This window comes from Idiotropiscis lumnitzeri, chromosome 13 (genome assembly GCF_059441095.1).
Source record: "Idiotropiscis lumnitzeri isolate Australia: NSW breed Sydney's pygmy pipehorse chromosome 13, RoL_Ilum_1.0, whole genome shotgun sequence".
Lineage (NCBI taxonomy): Eukaryota > Metazoa > Chordata > Actinopteri > Syngnathiformes > Syngnathidae > Idiotropiscis > Idiotropiscis lumnitzeri.
The window spans coordinates 17,429,861-17,450,086 of NC_142403.1; the positions used below are offsets into that span (position 1 = coordinate 17,429,861).

Consider the following 20,226-nt stretch of genomic DNA (forward strand, 5'->3'; position numbering starts at 1 on the left):
GTGAAACAATCCATTTTAAATCAATAGACATATATTTCATCCGAAAGGCCAACTTGTCTCACACTCCGACTCTTGTGAGGATAACCGGTGGAGAAAATGATTAAAGATTGGATACTCTAAATTATCTTTCAGATTTTTTTTTTTTTTTTTACATATTTGTTGCATCGGCACAGCATCAAAATCTCTTTTCTGAATCAGCACTTTCACTGGTCATATGTAATCCATTCACATATGCCCTCCCTTTTATTTTATTTTATTTTTTTTAATGATTGCCCTTGACTTTGATTCACAATGTCTTATGTCACGCCCTCATCGAACACTCCTTCATCTTGCAGACTCGACTGGGCCAATGAGCACGGCCCATTCCCACCCCCACGCCCCGCCGATGGGCGGCATGGTGGGCCACCCGTCGGTCATCAGCACCTCCAGGCACTTGCCGTCGCCCATGTCCACGATGGGCTCGCACATGAACGGCCTGGCCTCACCTTACTCCGTCATCACCTCGTCCCTGGGCGCGCCCGCCGTATCGCTGCCGTCCACGCCCACCTTGAACTTCGGACCTCTCGGAAGTCCGCAGGTGAGGGCGAAACAACCGGCGATTAGATGTGAATAGTTTGATGTCATTGTTGCGGAAATAATGAAAAGCTGTTTTGCGGATCTCTGTCTAGCCACATATTATATTAAGTCCAAGCGTACTGTTGGACTTGCATACCTTGGCCTTCCTCTCGCTCATTCTCACCGTGTGCTGACCTTTAAACTTGCGGCTCTTGAGGTCATCCCTGTGCCTGTTTGTCATGTGAGTCGACTTATGGTGCAGTCGTACCGTTAGCCCTTTAATGAAGGACTACACGAAAGAGCGAGAGAGTGAGAGGCACAGGCAAAAAGAGCAGCCTTTATGACTCGGTATTTTCTTATGCTCTATTTATTTCCTCTGTGGCTGCGGCGCTTGGTGTCTTTCTATTGTCCAATTTTCTAACATTTTTTCATGACAGCATATTCTTTTTAATCCAATGTACAATATATGTACTCTACAATGTTTGTGTCAGAGAAGTTCCAGGACTGGAGTCACATGAAATAGACAAAAGGTGCCTTGTCATTGCGAGCCAAAACAGATGCAACTCTTGCTTGGTGGCAATAAACTCACCTCACTCCGTAACAATCAGTTTAAAAAAAAAAAGGCATAAGAGGTTTTTTTTGCTACGCCATTACAAAAAGACAATTACACAGAGAGTATTTAAACCAACCATATAGCTTTGGATTCATAAAAATCAGTTTAGCAGGATTATAACAAAAAATGCAAAACGCCATAGACGGGCTAACAAACACTATTGGTTTCCCAGTTGTATGACTCTGCTTGTGTGAAGCGCATTGCATTGTCTTCTGTATGAAATGTGCTTTATAGATAAAGCTGACTTGCCGTTAATCAACAGGCATATAATCTTCATCCTTTGTGAAATATCACCAATATTTGTGCAGTTTGAAAGTCTTCTTCGTGCGTGTCTTTATGTCTGCATAATACTGCTCCCAGGTGGCCTAAACACACACACCAGAAGGAGCAGCACAATGTCCGTTGAACTGAAGCAAAAAATGGTTTAATTCTTCACATTCTATTTAATTATGTTATTACATTATAACTACCATATTATAAGCTTATTTTCGTTATTCGCAAAAAATTGGGGGGGAAGTGGGTAGGTTGGAATGGATTAATGGCAGTTCCATTCTTTTCAATGCGGAAAGATTATTTGGTATACAACCATCTGGCTCTCATTGAAGTGGAAAACTCATACTTCATAGTTATTCATTGAACTACATGAAACATGTCTTTTGTCTCGCCAGTCCTGGATCTTTTCTGACACACTTTGTATATTTTTTTTTAAAAAAGAATAAATAATGGCAACATTCCCCAGCATTGACCTCCATTTTATTCTCTCTTGCATAATGGACGATGACGGCCAGCTAATGGAAGTTCAATAGCCACAGAAAGTTGTTGAACGTCCGCAAACTTGCCCCGCAGAGGCCAGAGCTGCAGACAATGCACTCGGCAGACAGTGCGACTGTATAGATTCTTGCCTGTAGGGACACTCGGGGTTAACACCAAGTCATTTGGTCATTGTGCCATATGGAATACTGTACATCCTACTTTGTTCTCCGGTCAAATGGAGTTCATGACCGCAAGTTCAATATTGTCCGCGGCCATGTTCAGCTCCCAGCTAGTGCAGGACTTTTTATTACATTTTGACCAAGTACATAACAATCAACTAGCGCAGAGTGGGGCTGAAGGATTGAACTGCGATTTTGATTCAATTCACAATTTTTCATCAAATCATTTTCACAAGGTTTACAAAAAAAAAACTGAAAATTACATCATACCATCAAAACATTAAACGCAATTACTCTAATAAAGCATAGACACTAAAGAGGCTGTGTGAGGGAGGTTGTCCTTTTTCAAGGTTTTTTAAAGTAGCCGATAAAGCAAGACCTAGTGCTTGCCATCATGTATAAAATTGCAATTATTTGTAACAGTCCATTAAAAATATATTTTTTTAAACCCCAATTTTTTATTTTTTATTTCTTTTTGCCTTCATATTTTTTGCTCAAGGCCTGAATTTCACTTATTAATTTAATCCCTTCACAGTAATGGTGAGTGTAAAAGTGTAAAAATCATAATGGAAGTATTTCTGAATGCGTTATTTAAATATGGTGAAAGTATCATTTGTTCTTTCTGTGCTTCTTTTCATTCAAGATTTTCTGTAAATATACCTGCTTCTTCTTTTATGTAATGAAATCAATTAAACATGAAAAAGGTCCCTGAGCATTCATTAAATAAATAAATAATAAATAATTCATTGAATAAATTAAATTGGTTCCCCAAAAAAGATTTAGTCGATTATTATTGAGTCGATCTCAAAGCTCAGTACTTTATGGTGAAAAATAGTGCACATAAATGCAAATAACATTGTTGTTATTAGAAATATTTAATATAATTTCTACAAGCGCCTCGTGGCTGACATAATCGGTCACTTATTCATTTCCGGTTTTAGAGTGTGTGCTAGCTATGTAGCTGTTGTCATATTTTATCGCTAGATACTAGTGCTGTCAAGTGATTACATTTTTTAGGGGTTTTATGGACGTCGTCATTACTATTTTCATCTTTAGATTCTCGTGGTTTACCAAAGGAGTTAAGGGGGAAAAAAACACACACACCTTGAACTGAATTTTTTTTATGCATAGGATATTTAAAAATAACCGAGACGCCATGACAGTCGCCATGCAAAGCCAAATATCTGTTTTGTACTGCCCCCAATGGAATGCTCATTTAAGTACAAGTACGAACATGTAGACGGCGAGCGAACTATACGGGAAGCTGACAGAAAATCCCACGTGCTCGTCTCAGCCTGAAGGTCGCCGCCACGGCGGTCTGGGATGAGTCCACCATTAGGCCAGCGTCGGAGGAGAGTGCATATTGTGAATAAGTGATAGGAAAAGCCTGAGGTGACTGAGACGCGGGTCCTTTATGTCACAGCGCATCAAATATATAGGACAGAGGGGCATTTGTCGGTCCCCGTTTCCAGCTGGGATGCAGATGTTTGCGCATGAACAGCAAGAAAAGAAAAAAAAATGAAACAGGAAAAAAAAAAAATTGGGCTACTTGGGTCTTGTCGTCGTGATGGGGGTCAAAGGATGGGATCATGACAATGAAAACAGGGAAAACAAAGATCTGTATCGTTCCAAACTTTTTTTTTTTACATTTTACCAGTGCTTGTCAAATAGTGGGGCAGGCCCCCCACTGGGGGGGGCGGGGGGGGGGGGCGGTGCGATGCTAAGGGGGAGGGGGCTGCTTTTTTTCCACCATACTACAATAAAGTGTAATTGCACATCCTCTCCAGTAGTAGGCAGTGGCGCTCTCATTTCACATTGTGCGCAGCGAGTATTAACGCTACGGTTCTAGATTATTTTTTAGCACTGATTCAGGTTTTCATAATAATATATTATATAAAAAGGGAAAAAAACATTTTTTTTAAATATTATTAGGGACTTATAAAGCCATCTCTAAGTAAAGTTTTCTCTTGACCAGTGTAATTACAGTTGCATTAACCTGCCGCTCAAACCCCAAATAGTCAAAATGACAGCTGTGGAAAAAGTGAACATCCACCCCAAAAATCACATTTCAGTTGCATCATGTGCAAAAGTCAAAGCTTTACTCAACATCCCAGGATGCTAGCTAGCGCTTCCTTCTTCCTTCTGTTTGAGAACTACGCTTGCCGGCGACCACGTGACTGGCCTCATGTGCCTCTCCCAGACTTTGAAACATTAAGAAACCTGCATGACAAGCCTCGAGAGAGAACAGTCAGCTCTCCCACTGAGCAGGCATGTGACACACTTTCACAATAAAATTGTGAGTGTGTTGTTGGCCGAGGGTGTGTGTGTATGCACAATGGTGAGCAGAAGACAAAATGAGTAGGAGTAAAAAAACAAAACAAAAGAAAAAAAAAACAGGAACATGTCACAAGACCACCTAACACCATTCACTCTTACTTCCCCTCCACTTCCTGTCCTTCGCCAGCTCACTTCTGTTGTCTGTTCTCTCTTCATTTGCACTCCTCAGATGAACTCTATGAACAGTGTTAGCAGCTCCGAGGACATCAAGCCTCCGCCGGGCCTGCAGAACCTGGGGAGCCTCAACTACCAGTGCCCGAGCCCGGGGGGGATGTCAAAGCACATCTGCGCCATCTGCGGCGACCGCTCTTCAGGTGACCTCGCGGGCAGACGCTCAACACAACAAGGCTTCCTTCAGCTGACGATGATGACGTGTTTCCTTTGGCGCGTGCGCAGGGAAACACTACGGCGTGTACAGCTGCGAGGGATGCAAAGGCTTCTTCAAGAGGACCGTGCGCAAAGATCTCACTTACACTTGTCGAGACAGCAAAGAGTGCCTGATCGACAAGCGCCAGCGCAACCGCTGCCAGTACTGTCGCTACCAGAAGTGCCTGGCCATGGGCATGAAAAGAGAAGGTACTTGGCGTTGGGGGGTGCATTTCTCAGTCTGATTTTTTTTAATCAACAACATGAAAAAAATATACACATATAATGTAATATATATTAATTAAATTAAATTAAATTAAATTAAATTAAATTAAATTAAATTAAATTAAATTAAATTAAATTAAATTAAATTAAATTAAATTAAATTAAAATAAAATAAAATAAATTAGAATTATTAGTATTAGGCACAAGCCTGCACTCACCGCCCACAAAATTAGGTACATTGGTTATAAAATGTTTACACACCCCCTGTTCAAATGCCATGTTAATGTGATAGAGACCAAAATACCAAAAATAGATCCAAACTTTTCCCACAACTACCCTGTCCGTCTAAATTGCAAAAAAAAAAAAAAATGATAATTTGAGAGGGGCAGTAGAAGTCAGCAACTCCAGATAATGTGGTTGCACAAGTGTTCACACCCTCTTGTAGGTGGGATGTGGCTGTGTTCCGAATTATCCAATCACATTCACACTTTTTTTATTTTTAGAAGAACATGTATGTTATCACTCATGCGGGAATATTCATCAGCATTCCCCCACCCCATCCCCAATCCCAAATAAATTTATATTCATAGTTAGCGTTTCATTATCCATCTAATTTAATTTCTCAATAATTGTTTTGATGGTCAATTTTGTCTTTTCATCCGGTGTAAATTCAAATCCTCAGAATTCTGAAAGAAAATGTTTGTGTGTGGGGGTGTGTGTGTGCGTGGGTGTGTGTGTGTGTGTTCATGTTGCAGCGGTACAGGAAGAGAGGCAGCGTGGGAAAGAGCGCGGCGAGAATGAAGTCGAGTCAACCAGCAGTTTCAACGATGAGATGCCCGTGGACAAGATCCTTGACGCCGAGCTGGCGGTGGAGCCTAAAACGGAGACGTACTCAGACGGCAGCCCCGGCAACTCGGTAAGCGTAGCGACGGATGGATTAACAACACATTTTGCCAGTTTACAGTAACAATATTGTCAAATTTGCGTCCTCTTTAAAAGTTAAAAATCATTTTTACTACTACAGTGAACCCCGCTTATTCATGAGTCGCTATTCTCAAATTCACTTGATTTGCATTTTTGTCTGACAGCATCAGTTTATGTTCTATAACACACTGTTGCCTCAAGATGGCACCAAAACACTGGCAAATATGAAAGTAGTAATTGTGTAAGTAAAAGTAAAGTAATCAACATTACACATGATATATACACGCTAGCTAGCTGTCTAGCTAGCTTGCTAGCTAGACAGCTATAAAGATGAGAATATATTCATGTATATCTCCAGAGGGCTAGGGTCAAAGAGTCCAACTGGTACACTAAATTTCTTGGTCTCGATTTCCAAATGATCTCCTTCGAACTTGCAGAAATAATTGCTTCATGCTGGAGCAAGAATTCTTGTGATATTCCTATCGATGTAATCCAAGAAGCTTCGGGCTTGCCAAAAATGTATTTAAAACTCTCTGGAGGACGTCATTGTTGTGTAAAGCAGCCCAAAATGGGCTTTGCTGCGCAGATTTTGTGTTGTCTTGACTTTTGTCCTGCAATGAGTGCTCAACCTCCCTTTTGTCCGCCTGTAGACCAACGACCCCGTCACCAACATCTGCCAGGCAGCGGACAAGCAGCTCTTCACTTTAGTGGAGTGGGCCAAGAGGATCCCCCACTTCTCAGAGCTCCCCCTTGATGACCAGGTCATCCTATTACGAGCAGGTGTGTATACTTCTGTATATTTAGTGAAGGGGATCTCGAAACATTTTCCAAGAGCCCCCTCATGATCCTAGCTAACGTAGCTACGTAGCCGCCATGTTGAGAGAGGCGACGTTCCCATCAAAGGCAATACATGGACATTGAACATGTGTACTTTTTTGTCTATATCAAAATCTTTGCTATCAGTATAGAACATTAAAAAAAAGACATATTTACTAGTGACAAGTGAACGTAAAGACATGATGCCCATTTATACGTTACAAAAGCACCGATTTATTCACTTCTAGGAAACAGGTGTCATGACCTTCCAAACCACAAATATTTTAATTAAGTATCATCACCTCACCTATACATCTTGTGTATGAATGTGAGAGAGCTAGAAATGCCGCGGGGCATGCAATGTCAAAAGTATGATATGTCGCAATCAGAACAGAACTTTAAATTAGCCCTAAAGTGGGGCGGGGTAATTAGTTTAGTATGTTTTATTGGTTTGACTAACTCCATTCGTTTATATGCACTTTTTTAAAAACCACATGATACAAATGTATTGCAAATTAATTAGCAAGCCCATAAATCGTATCTTACAAGCTCCAAGGGGTCCTGAGACCCCAGTTTGAGAAGCACTAATTTAGTGGCAAACAGTAGCATTTATCCTCAAGCAGGCGGTCTATTTATATATCTTAACATTCGCTTGACATATTTGCCATTTAGTTAAATGGAGCAGTAAAACCAAAAATAGCCCAGAAAGCGCAACAGTGAGTTTGTAACTGAGGAAGCACTGACCTCTGCTGGTGAAAGATATGCCTGCATGTGGCCGTCGTCAGAAAGTAGATAATGGCGACACTGGAAAGAAATTATTATTATTACTATCGTACGATAATAATGATAATGATATTAATGAATGATATAAATTCATTTGCTCGCACATGAGAATAAAGCTGTAATCCTACAAAAATTAAATTGTACAAATAAATTTAATCTTTGAGGTAAAAAAAAGTGTTAATATTACAAATAAATATATATATATTTTTAAAAATACAAATCACATATTTTAGATGAAAATTAATAATCTGATAAGAAAAAAGTTTTTTTTTTCATTTTAAAGCTGTTTTTTTAAATAATATTTTTAGTTGATTATTTTGGGGGGGGGTGTGGAAGATGCCGACAGATCTACAACTCTACAACCACTCTAAAAAGAAATGTATTATGAGAGCAAAGAGTAAAGTAAATCAATCAATAAATAAATAAAATATTTTGTAATACAATCAATATTTCTCCTGAAAAACGATTTTGAAATATTAGAAGCCATGCTTCCTCTTCCCTCCCAAAAATCACAAGAAATAAGTTTAAATTAAAACAACCCCCACCTCCAAAAAAGCAACTTTATTCGCCTATTTTTTCTTTTCAGGATGACCCAAACAAATCCAAGCAGATCTGATTTCTTCCTCACAAACGCTGTCCTTTAAACTCTGTTTTAAATGTTTGTTCTTGCAGGCTGGAACGAGCTGCTCATCGCGTCCTTCTCTCATCGGTCGGTGACGGTGAAAGATGGAATTCTGCTGGCCACGGGCCTCCACGTCCACAGAAGCAGTGCCCACAGCGCCGGGGTGGGCTCCATCTTTGACAGGTTGGGAGCAAAACACAAAAACTAGAAGAAAAATGTATTGAGGAGGTTTTCAAATGCAGTCTCTGACAGGATGTATAATCATTATTAACTAGAAGTGCAAAATGTGACAAAAAAAATTCAAATGCGGATTTGCAATGAATTTCACATTGTTTTGCGTAACTTTAGTTATGGATTTGATATCCATGCAGAGTCCTGACCGAGCTGGTGTCCAAAATGAAGGATATGCAGATGGATAAAACGGAGCTGGGCTGTTTGCGAGCCATCGTCCTCTTTAACCCAGGTAGGTCAGTGCTTCTTCAACCACTCACCCTTTTTACCTTGACGGTCTACACACGGCATGAATAAATTCAATCATAGCTCTGAGGTCTTCATGAGCCTTACTTAATAGAGCAGTGATAAAATTATTGAGAAATGTTAATAGTTAAAAGGGGAATATGGGGAGTGTAATGTTTTGAATACTCCAAGTCTCGAATGCCTGTGGCCGTCGCTGATGTTGGCTGCTGACGTGTCTGACGATGAGTGTTTGATTCAGATGCGAAAGGTCTGTCCAACCCAACGGAGGTGGAGGCACTGAGGGAAAAAGTGTACGCCACACTGGAGTCCTACACCAAACAGAAGTACCCGGACCAGCCTGGCAGGTGGGAAAAAAACGTTTCGGTGTTTCTTGGCATAATTATTCACGCATCAGCAAATATTCATGAAATTTAAAATGTATTATATTGTATTATATTGTATGGTATTTGGTATGATACAAAGTATTTGTTATGTTTTGGTATTTTGTGTTATAATCATGTGTTACTATATTTGCTCAATATTTTCTTTCATTCTACTTTAACAATTTTTTTTATTTGAAAGAAATAAAATTGGTGGAAATAAATATTTAAAATACTGTCAATTCAATAAAATGTTGACAAATGTGTTTATAAAATGGATTGGTTGGAGTTTCTAACATGGAGTGCAAAAAAAAAAAACAAGAACTGGAAAAAAATCTATAGATAATAATATAATCATATAATACAAATGTACATTTTTAAGTCTATTGAGTTTTGTTTTTTATTTATATTTGGTGCCTATTTGATATAATTGGACAAATACATATTTTTTAATTTGAAGGAAACTAAACAGTTGTTTGAAAAAAGTTTTAAAATGAATAAAATCAAATTAATGCAAATATTAATAAAAAAAAACATGATAAAATGTTTCAAAAACATCTTGTATCGACTTTTATAGAAATAAATATTTAAACAAAAAAAATTGTGAAATAATATGAAACATCTTTTTTTTTTACCCTTTTTGTAATTATATTTGGGAAATATCTGACATAAATCCTTATCAAGGGTCATAAAAAATGCATTTGTGTGTGTTTTTGTATTTCAGGTTTGCCAAGCTGCTGCTGCGCCTGCCCGCGTTGCGCTCCATCGGCCTCAAGTGCTTGGAGCACCTTTTCTTCTTCAAACTCATCGGGGACACTCCCATCGACACCTTCCTCATGGAGATGCTGGAGGCGCCGCATCAGATCACATGACCCCTGTCAAACACCCCCTCTTGTAAATAGCCCTTGTCAGCAATATGAAGATGGATAGTAGGGGAGAATATTTGATAACAATTCAAAACAACAACATCATTGGGATTAAATGCGAAACAAGATTTCAAGGCTGCGGTGAGGACTGAGTACAAGCGTCGCGGTCAAATGTTTTTGTAAATAGATCATTGCAGGTGTCCGTTTTGAAAGCAACCCCGTGCAGTTGAGAACGAATCAGATTCTATTTCATAGAGTAATTGTATAAAATAAAATTTTAAGTAAAAAAATTTAAAAAAGGCATTTCTTAAAACACATGAGTATTCTTACAGAATAAAGTTATTAAGAAATATATGTAATACTCTATTTGTCATGTCTATAAGATGTCCTGCATGCAATGAATACATTCAAATATATAAACTGATAGCCCAGTCACTGAAATACGGAAGCGTATTGGTGCCACACCAGGAAAAATATGATGTAAAATCTTATGTAAAAACGTGAAACTTATCATGTGAAGACGTGAAAATCATCATGTAAAAACACGATAGTTATCATGTGAAAACGTGAAAATTATCACGTAATAACGTGATAATTATCAAGTTTGATATTTTTTTCCTGGTGTGGCAGTAATACGATTCCGTACTGAAACAATACATTCCGAGTTTTAGAATAACTGTTTGTTGTTCCATTGTTGACCACTAGATGAGGCAGTGGAGCTTATTTTTATGATTGTTGCCTTCAGGAACAGTCTGAAACCATAACTTTACAAACACTTCTGTAACCCATCAACCCTCCATCTATTGATCAATTTATATATCATCCATCGATTGATACATCCATTGATCATCATCTGTCCCATCTCCTACCTAGCTAGCAAGCGAGCTATCTATCAATCTATCGATCTTCAAACAATAGCGGGCAATGTTTTGTCATACGTGCAATGACATTGTTTGGCAATCACATTTCTTAGTCAAATTGTTCTGAAGGCATCCCGGTACATGAATCGGGATTACTGTGATTTAAGTCCAAGATATTTATCGAGCCTGTGTGTGAGACAAGTGTATAATGAGCAATTTCGGGACTTAACATATTTTTTTATACATTTCTATGAAAAGTAATTTGTACTTTTGCGTATTTTCGTGAGGAAAAAAACTATTTTACTTTGTTCCTTTTTTTCGACATTCAAGATGTGTGCGTGTGCGTGCGTGTGTGCGTGTGCGTGAGTGTGTTGAGGTAATTGCATCTGCACGTGGAGTCTGTCTCTCTCTCTCTCTCGCCCTCTCTCTCGCTCTCTCTCTCGCTCTCTCTCTTTCTCTCTCTCTCTCTCTCTCGCTCTCTCTGTCTCTCTCTCGCTCTCACTCTTCTTGTACCGTTGTCAGAATACTTGATAGAAAGTCCAAAGAGTGTTGGAACAAGTTAACAACAACAACAACAAGAAGGAGGAAAAGAAGAAGCTCGAAGGCGGAGGAACTTTCGGGCACTTAAGTGTTAAACGCCATCACTTACACCCACTTGGAGATGCTCTGAAAGGACCCTCGATACTTTGAGCAGGATTTTTTTTTTTGCAAGCTCATTTTAAGAAGGTAAATGGACATCATCACTTAAATCGTGTGATTGGTGAAAACGTCACCTGCAGCGGAAGAAATTAGCTTCAATGTGTATCTGGTAACTGTTGGGTATGTTTGGACTAATACATTTTATTTAATTGAAAATTCAAAATAAGTTTAAAAAGCCATTAAATAAAATGTAAATTGGTTTAAACGTGTTTAGAAGATAAAATAATACATACTGAGTAATGATTTTTCAAAGACTACGTATTATGAATTATATTTTATTGTATATATATTATATATTGCGGAAATATTACTCTTTTACTAACTATGGTAAATATTTTCAATTAAAAGGAGCAAGGAAATGACATGTTTTTTAAACAACTAAAATGCTAATTTATAAGAAAAAACGTGTATAAGAAACGTACGTAAAATGTTAGTTTTAATGTTTAATTTTATTTAATAGACTGCCGTTTGGTTTGTATTTTTTGTATTTGGAAAAATAACGATTTTCTTGTTCGAAATGGGTGTTTACAAATATATTAAATTGGAAAAATACATTCAATTATTACTAATAAATGTTCATAGGCTTTGTAGAAGATTACATGTAAATTATGTACAGTCTACGTAAAAATGCAACGCAATCTTATTTACATTATTACATCTGTTAATTAATTTACGTATTTCGTATTTGCAGTCATTTTTAATTTGATGACAATAACAAAGATCAATGAATACAAAATAAGCGCCTGGAATTATTGTAACAAAATTATAACAAGTACAAATTATTATGACAAAACGTAAAATAAAACATATGTATTTTTAAAGTACATTTTCTTTGGTTAAATTGTCGATTTATTTCATTAATATAATGCATAATTTGTAAAGGATTAACCATTCGCACTTTTTTTTTAAACAATTGGTCGAATTGAAACTAGCGTCACGTGGCTCCCACGCATCTTGTCCTGCATTTCCCGAAAGTGCACGTGCACGTGCTCGCCAATTGATGGTGCGTGTTGCCTCGCAGACATGCAACGCAGGCCGGTGTGCGTGGGCTGCAGCAGGCCGATCTCGGACAAGTTCCTGCTACTGGTTGCGGACGGCCTCCGGCACGAGGCGTGCGCGCGCTGCTGCGCGTGCGGGGACGAGCTGCGGGACTCGTGCTTCGTGCGGGAGAAGCGACTCTACTGCAAGCGGGACTATGCTGAGTGAGTGACTACCTTTATTGAAACAGTCAAATATACAATATCACATGCACAATCCGAGTGATGATTTAAGCATTGAAAAAAAAAATACAGCAAAAATACTACAGAATTAATCATTTGAGTCAGTAGTAATAACTACAGCAACTACAAATACAGCAAAAGTGAGGCAACTTTATTAAAAAAAATACTTAAAGCTGTTTAATGTCACTTGTGGATGAAGTTTACAGTGCAACTAATCATTAAACAAAGATAACTGCTCAACAAAACTTGCTCACTAATTATAATGAATAACACCTTTGACTAACATTTCGCTTCAATAGTGATGTTTATTAACTGGTCTAAACCATTAAAAAACAGCTAAAACAGACATATATTCAAATTCAATTTTCTTTGTTTGTGTCTGCATGACTGTATTCTACTAAGGAGCAGCGCAAGTAATTGAATGACAGCATTAAATCTGGAAGCACGGTTAAAAATTTTTCCACTCTATTTAAATATGTAGTTGTGTTATAGTATTATGAAGTTCAAATAATAGAGTGCCATTTTTTCTTATTAAAACGCACAAACACAATTTTTTTTAGAACAAAAAAATTCATTTCAAAGGGCAATGACTTGATAAAGTGTTTGGACTGTCTCATCTCAGCTGGGCAAAATTTCATTATGGCGTTGTTATGGTTAAAATTGATTTTTTTTTTAAGAAGCTCTTGTTTTGAATAGTCGTTTTGACATGCACCTAAAAATATGCCGGTCAGGGTTTTTTTTTTTTTTTTTTTTGCATGTAGAGTTGACTTCCAGGAAACTTGGTGCAGTCCTTTCATGAAGCGAACAAGGTGACTGAGGGTGGGAGGTGTGATACAAAAACACACACACACACCCCCACACACACACACACACACCTGAAACAAGCAGGGGTGGAGCCCAAATGACACATTGTCAAAATGTGTTAAAATCGCAAAGTCCATTGGCCCGGTAATGACAAGTTGGGGGCCAACATATGGTGGAGAGGTAACTCCCACCCCCCCGCCCCCCCGCCCCACACACCTTTCCATCCTAACCTCCCATCACCTTAGTCCTTTCTCATCATCTTCCCCTCACATTGATGAAACTGTGAAATAGCAACCAACAAAATATGCATGTGAGGTGTGGGCATTATTTTAGTTCACTGTTCACATGTTCTACACAGTAGTATCTGTGACAATGAGTGCGTGTGCTCTTCCGTCCTGGCCTATTGCTATGTACGTCTTTTTGTGACATTATCTTGAAAATTGATCACCGCAAAATCTAGTGCTATAGCGACAATTCTGCGCCACGCAAATATATGGCATATTTGCGGTAATCCTTTCACCAGTTACTCATGATAACGTTCGACACGTTCAGCTTTAGTTTTGTGCGGCGGCCACATGACAGAAGGTCTGTCGCATCCCTTCAAGAGTCACAACGGTGTGAACTGATTTTGGCGTCCGAAGCGTCGCGGCATCTGGAAAGCCACTCTGGCCGCGGCCCCTGTGTGGCGCTATGGGACGACACCCAGCCGACCGTGAAATATCTAACCTGACCAATTAGCAGGAGGCCTGGTGCCAAAGTTCCGCCTTGGAGATTTTTTTTACGTGATCGAATCCAACACCCCCCCCCCCACCACCACTTCCGACTGTCTCGTACCACCCCTCCCGTGTCTTGGTGTCCTTTAAGACCAAATATTTATTTTATGTTAGAAAAATCTCAACGCACATTACCAATAAGAAATTCCATTAAAAAAAAATAAAATAAAAAAATAAATCGTTTGTTAATAAGAAAAATCCCACCACACTCTTTAAAAACACAAATCATAAAAGGGAAGGACAAAAAATCCAGCACACGGAGCTTGCGCCCGACCTGCATGGCACGTCGGTCGTATCGGTCACACGACTGGCGGTGTCCTTGACCCTCGAGATCTGTATCTGACACACACAGGATCCTGCTTCACCTGATCTAGAAACCGGATCCGCCTCTGTACGAGTCCACTCGACCGCGCCAGTCTAAGCTCGTGTTTTTCGTATGAGGAACATTGCAGCTTGTGTGGATGTCGGGGGGGGTGGAGTGGGGGTGGGGGGGGGCAAATAACCTCAAATAACTCAATGGTCAGTCTTCCCAATCATTACTCGGCTTATCAGGCACGGTTATTTTTAAGTGTCCTGTTCCAAGTAACGGTCAACAATTGTATTTTTGTGATCACCTGCAACATAAGGCCAGCGAGAGGGCGTTACTCTCATCAACTCGGGTTCTGATTGGCTATCGCAACTGTCTATCCAATCAGAAAGCTCATTGACTTTGACTGAACAGATTCCCATACGATTTTATCTGAAGGCCTCGGAAAGAATAGTGCGAGATAGTGATATTGTGAAATCTGCCTGGCAACACGAGATAGCTGAATTCTGATTGGATAAAAACTCTCACCTAAAAATACATCACTAGGATATAATATGACATCAATGTGAAGTATATGATCATTTTTTCCTTGATTATGTGAGGCCGGCAGAGAAGGCCTTTGAAGGCCTTGACGGCCCACCACGGCTGAGTATGTTGCGTCGTCGCGTCATCGTAACATTCCAAGCATTTCTTCAGCCCACTTCATTGATCCTGACGTTCGGGAATGCCAGCGTGCGGCATGTCGTCCATATTAAAGTGCATACCACTGAGGCCACGGGGGCAGGCGACTCACATGAGTCAAGCAGACCTCATTTGACCCGCAGGAGGCTTCACGGTTTCCCCTGGCAACCACACAGCAAGAGTCAAAGGAATGGAAGAGGATGTAGACCTTTTGACAAGGATGTACCAGCACCTTTGTTTGTTTATATTCATGATTCTGACTCGGTGGCCACTTCAACTCCACGGTCACTTTGCTGATTATTTAACAACCGCCTGTCGGCACTGCGTTTAAATTAATAGCGCTATAGCACAGTAGCATAGCGTTAATTGAACCAGGATACATATTGTCAACAAAATGTCAAAAGATCCTCACTACCCTATTCTGATACTCTCCAGGCATATTTTCCTCTGCTTAATGACATTTTTTATTTTAAAGTCGTTAATCACACTTTTACAATAATGCAAAAACATAACATATTGTGAGCAAACAAGAGCAATAGGTAAGACAAAAATATTGTAAAAACCCTCTGTATTTACATATTTATTTTCCAAACTAACAAGCTTACATCAACGATCATGATCTGAAGATGTACATTACAAAATAAACCAAAGCCGTTGATCTCTGTCGGCGTAAAAACCAGGATCTGAGAGAATTGAGACATTAATGTCTTTCTTTTCAGCAAAATTGCGACTGGTCTTGAAAAAGGCGAAAATTCCTGTTCTCACTTTTCTTTTAAATTTACAATATTTCAACAAAACAGTTTGAAGTCATCTAGTGGCCAAGAGTGGAATTACATCTGAAATAAACAAGGAACCCACAATGGAACGGAGTTTACTTTATTACGATACAATACAACTTTATTTATAGAGTGTGTCCAATGTATGAATGTGGATAAATTAAATTAAATTAAATTAAGTGAAGATTAAATGAATGTTTAATTGTACCTTCAGCCGCAAATTATTTATTTAATAGCGCGGAAATTATGATTTTTTTTTTTCTAATTCTGTAGTGTGTTTTTATGTTGCATTAAAAAATATAAATATAAAAAAAAAATTGTTTTTTTTTTAACCAGAAGAACAGTGTCTAGAATTGTAGGGCTACATAGAACTTAAAAAAATCTTTAAAAAATAGTTTTAATTCTTTTAATTCATTAAAAATAATTCATCAAAAAAATATTGCGTCAATCGATAGGATAGTCTGTCGGAGATATTTGAGAAATAAATTACTTAAAGCAACTGACTTAAGTTACGTACAGTGAAGTGTAAAGAGCTGTCAGTTTCTCATGCCGGTTTGCTGAGTGGTCCGCTGACCCACAAGTCAGGATTGCAGACAACTCCAGAATGATGACGCATCATCAGGCATGACAGCCCCAAGATGGGTCGGTGCCAGCCGCCGGACAATAGTCCTGCTGCTTGAGTGTTGGGGGCGGTGGCGCTGTCTTTGTCCCGATCTGGCTGAGCAGACTTCGGGATAATTCCACGGATAATTCCAAGGACCGGCGGCCCAGCCTCTCCCGCCGGGATATCTGATTCCCCCCCTCCGCCTGGAGCCATGGCCTGCCGTGAGCCTTTTCTGGACGTCCCCCGGGGGCTCGGCCGCCGACACGGCAGCCGGAGCCACGGCAACGGTGTCACGGTGTGGCTAAGCCCACGCCGCTCCTGGTTGCCAGGCGCTAAGACACACACCCGCCATGCTGAGGGTATGCGTCTGAGCGGCTGGAGTGGGAGGAGGAGGAGATGGAGGAGGCAGGGCGATCAAGATTTTTTACTGCGTGCGACTGATATGAAATCTGCCCGGCAACACGAGCTAACTGAATTCTGATTGGATAAAAACTAAACCCAAAAATTCAACACTAGGATAAAATATGACATCAATGTGAAGAATAGGATCATGATTTCTCGATTATGTTAGGCCAGCAGAGAAGGCCTTGAAGGCCTTGACCGCCCACCATTGGTTTGGAGTGACAGTCAACGCAGCAACATTCCTGAGAACCTATCCTCACCTATTCACTGTTTTTGTGCTTCAGGCCAAAGCCATGTCTAAAACAGTTGCGCCTTGAGATGCACCCAAAATTTTACTGCCACAGTAAAAGTCAAACACAGACACCGGAACGGATTAATGGCATTTCCATTCACTTCAATGGGAAAAGATGATTTCAGACGTGTTTTCATTTTGGAGTGTCACCCGCCACATTCGTTTTTATCTCCTCCCCTCTCACCAGGCTGTTTGCAGTGCGCTGCGGCGGCTGTGCCGAGGGCATCGCTCCCACAGAGCTGGTGCTGCGCGCCGGGCCCGCCGTCTTCCACTTGCGCTGTTTCACCTGCAGCGTGTGCTCCGCCCCCCTGAGGACCGGAGACCGCTGCGTGGTCCGGGAGGGCAGGCTCGTGTGTGCCAGGGAAGACTACCACCAGCGTGTGGCCAGCCCGACTTCATCTGACACAGGTGGGAGCGCGTGTCGGCACGATTGTCATTTTTGGGGTATCTCCGCTTGCCTGACTCGGGTGCAAAAGTCCAAGCACCCCTTTCAGGGAAGATCTTTGCTCATTGACCCCTCATAAATGATATACAAAACACAACATTGAGTCTATTTGGTCCACATGAATGTTCATTTAGGTAAAAGTGACGCAGACGAAGAGGAGGAGGAGGAAGAGGAGGACTCAGGGAGGATCACAAGTAGACGCATCAAATCTGACGAGCAGGAAAATAAACGCCCCAAAAGACCTCGCACTATTTTGACCACCCAGCAAAGACGGCTCTTCAAAGCTTCCTTTGAAGTTTCATCCAAGCCGTGTCGGAAGGTAAAATCTTGATTCTTCCGTTCGCTCCCAATGACGGATTTAGACGTCAAAAAGTACATTCATTTTATTTGGACCTGACAATAGAATGATAATCAAATATATTCATCTCAGGCTCCTTCTTATTTATATATTTAATTTAATTTTGAACGATTAGTTCTCAAAACGGATCAAACAGAGACTGTAAGAGATTGTAGTGTGTTGCAAAAATCCGAAGAAAAAGCCCAACACAAACAATTGTTCCACCTCATGTAACCTTGACTGGACCTCTGTCGTTGATCTTTCTTTTTAAAATCGGCCTCTTTAATTTCCTCAATCTTAATCAAAGGTACGAGAGACCTTGGCTGCAGACACTGGCCTTACTGTCCGGGTTGTGCAGGTCTGGTTCCAGAACCAAAGAGCCAAGGTAACGCACAGACACGCACACACACTATAAGAAAACCTCTTTCAGCACCGAGCCGTCTGCCAAAGGTGAAATCTCCCCGATTATCTCCTCATAGAAGGCACTGATGACATTTCAGCAGCGCATGAAATCTCATATTTCCTCGCAATGTGAACCTCCTCGTGCTCTGAAAAATGTCCTTTACCTAATACTTCATCGTTGAATAAGCACACTTTTTTTTTTTTTTTTAAGATGAAGAAACTGGCCAGGAGGCAACAGCAGCAGGAACAAGAGCAGCCCACTCAGGAGCAGCAGGAACAACCATCACATCACAAAGGTGTTAGACGGCGCTTGAGAAATTGCACAAACATATTTTGCAATTTTGTTTTTAATATTTTGAAAATTATTTTGTGCATTTTTTCTTTTTTTTTTGTTGCTTGTGTTTTTTTGTGGGGGGGGAACACTTATTAATGTTTTTCTGAAGAATTATTGTTGTTGTGTTTTTTAATTTATAATAGGGATGAATAATATTATTGTATATGAATATTAAAATCTCATAAAAATTACAATACTTAAATCAAATTTCTCCGTTGAAATTCCGTAAAATTCCATGAATACATTCCAGGCCCTTAAAAAATGTTGCTTGAGTGATTTGTCGCGAGTTTTTTTTATTTCACTTCACTCGAGCGACAGCATATCTGAAACTTGATCATACTCAACTTTTGGTTCCCAACACAAAGCAAAAAAATTGTAAAATGTGTAAACTAGGGTCCTTGTAAGTCAAGGTACCGGTCCCCAACCACTGAGCCCATTTGGTTCTGGGCTGCACAGAGACAGACCAACTGGAACTGGAACATTTAAGCAAAACCCTTCTTTTAGTTTTTTTTTTGTTATCCCCGTTGCTCTACAGCGCCCCCCATTGGTGTGCCTACCTCTCAGCTGGTGCACCTGCGGTCTTCCTACTCCCACATCCAGCAGCAGCAGCCGATGGGATTCACAACAGTGGAGCAGCAAGATTTTGACATGGACCCCTTCAGACAGGGCCTGACCCCACCTCAGATGCCAGGGGATCACATGCACCCCTACGGTAAAGAGCACGGCATCCTTTTAGAAAGACTTGTGACCAGAATTTACGTTAGTTTTTGTCACACAATCGAGCAACACATGTTGACCGATAATAGAACAATACTCACTGGCATGTATTCTTTATCCTCAATAAAGAACCACTAATATAGTTGTGGCTTACTGATATACTGCCCCCTGGTGGCCAAAGCTTGGACACCAAAAGGAGTAGCACAATGTTATTGAACTGACGCATAAAATGTTGCAAATTTTTTTAAATTTGTTACATTAAAGTTTATGTCATAACGGCATTTATAAAGCCCAACATTGGAGAGTGCTATTTTTGTTTTTAAAAAAAATCACATTATTGGGAGATGTCATACTGTAAGGACCTTACAGAAATTCAAAATATTTTTCACATTGCAGAGCGTCAAGTAAACTTTAATTGAATGTATTTGCTCTGAAAAAAGAATTCAAAGGTGTTGTCGTTTTCAGGTTTGAATGCCCTCTACAGCGACGTGGTCGACGGCGACTGCTTGTCTCTGGGCGACACCTCGTCCCTCCTCACCCCCATTGACCGCCTCTACTCCATGCAGGACTCTTACTTCACCTCTTGAAGGACAATCCTCATCACGTCTGCTCATTATTTATCCACATGGACTGCACACAAATGGGCAGAGGACACACCGGTGCGCACTTGGGTACGCTGTGCCGCTCAAGTATGGTCA

The 20,226-nt window shown here is 40.1% G+C and overlaps 2 protein-coding genes across 3 annotated transcripts in view; both read left to right on the forward strand.

Annotated features, from left to right (window-relative positions):
• rxrgb (retinoid X receptor, gamma b) overlaps positions 1-10,229 on the forward strand; it is a 29,344-nt gene extending 19,115 nt beyond the window's left edge. For both annotated transcript variants that reach the window (XM_088313163.1, XM_088313162.1), the window contains exons 2-10: positions 336-577; positions 4,607-4,751; positions 4,834-5,013; positions 5,784-5,944; positions 6,603-6,732; positions 8,224-8,356; positions 8,545-8,636; positions 8,889-8,994; positions 9,734-10,229. In XM_088313163.1, coding sequence (XP_088169289.1) covers positions 336-577; positions 4,607-4,751; positions 4,834-5,013; positions 5,784-5,944; positions 6,603-6,732; positions 8,224-8,356; positions 8,545-8,636; positions 8,889-8,994; positions 9,734-9,881 — 1,337 coding nt within the window. In that variant the 3' untranslated portion in view covers positions 9,882-10,229. The remainder of the gene's footprint in view (positions 1-335; positions 578-4,606; positions 4,752-4,833; positions 5,014-5,783; positions 5,945-6,602; positions 6,733-8,223; positions 8,357-8,544; positions 8,637-8,888; positions 8,995-9,733) is intronic.
• Positions 10,230-11,431: 1,202 nt separating this feature from the next.
• Positions 11,432-20,130, forward strand: lmx1a (LIM homeobox transcription factor 1, alpha). The gene is made up of 8 exons (XM_088313667.1): positions 11,432-11,461; positions 12,456-12,636; positions 17,481-17,701; positions 17,873-18,057; positions 18,383-18,460; positions 18,689-18,773; positions 19,347-19,523; positions 19,994-20,130. The coding sequence occupies exons 2-8, from the start codon at positions 12,458-12,460 to the stop codon at positions 20,113-20,115; spliced, it is 1,047 nt and encodes a 348-aa protein (XP_088169793.1). The 5' UTR covers positions 11,432-11,461; positions 12,456-12,457; the 3' UTR covers positions 20,116-20,130.
• The last annotated feature ends 96 nt before the right edge of the window (positions 20,131-20,226 follow it).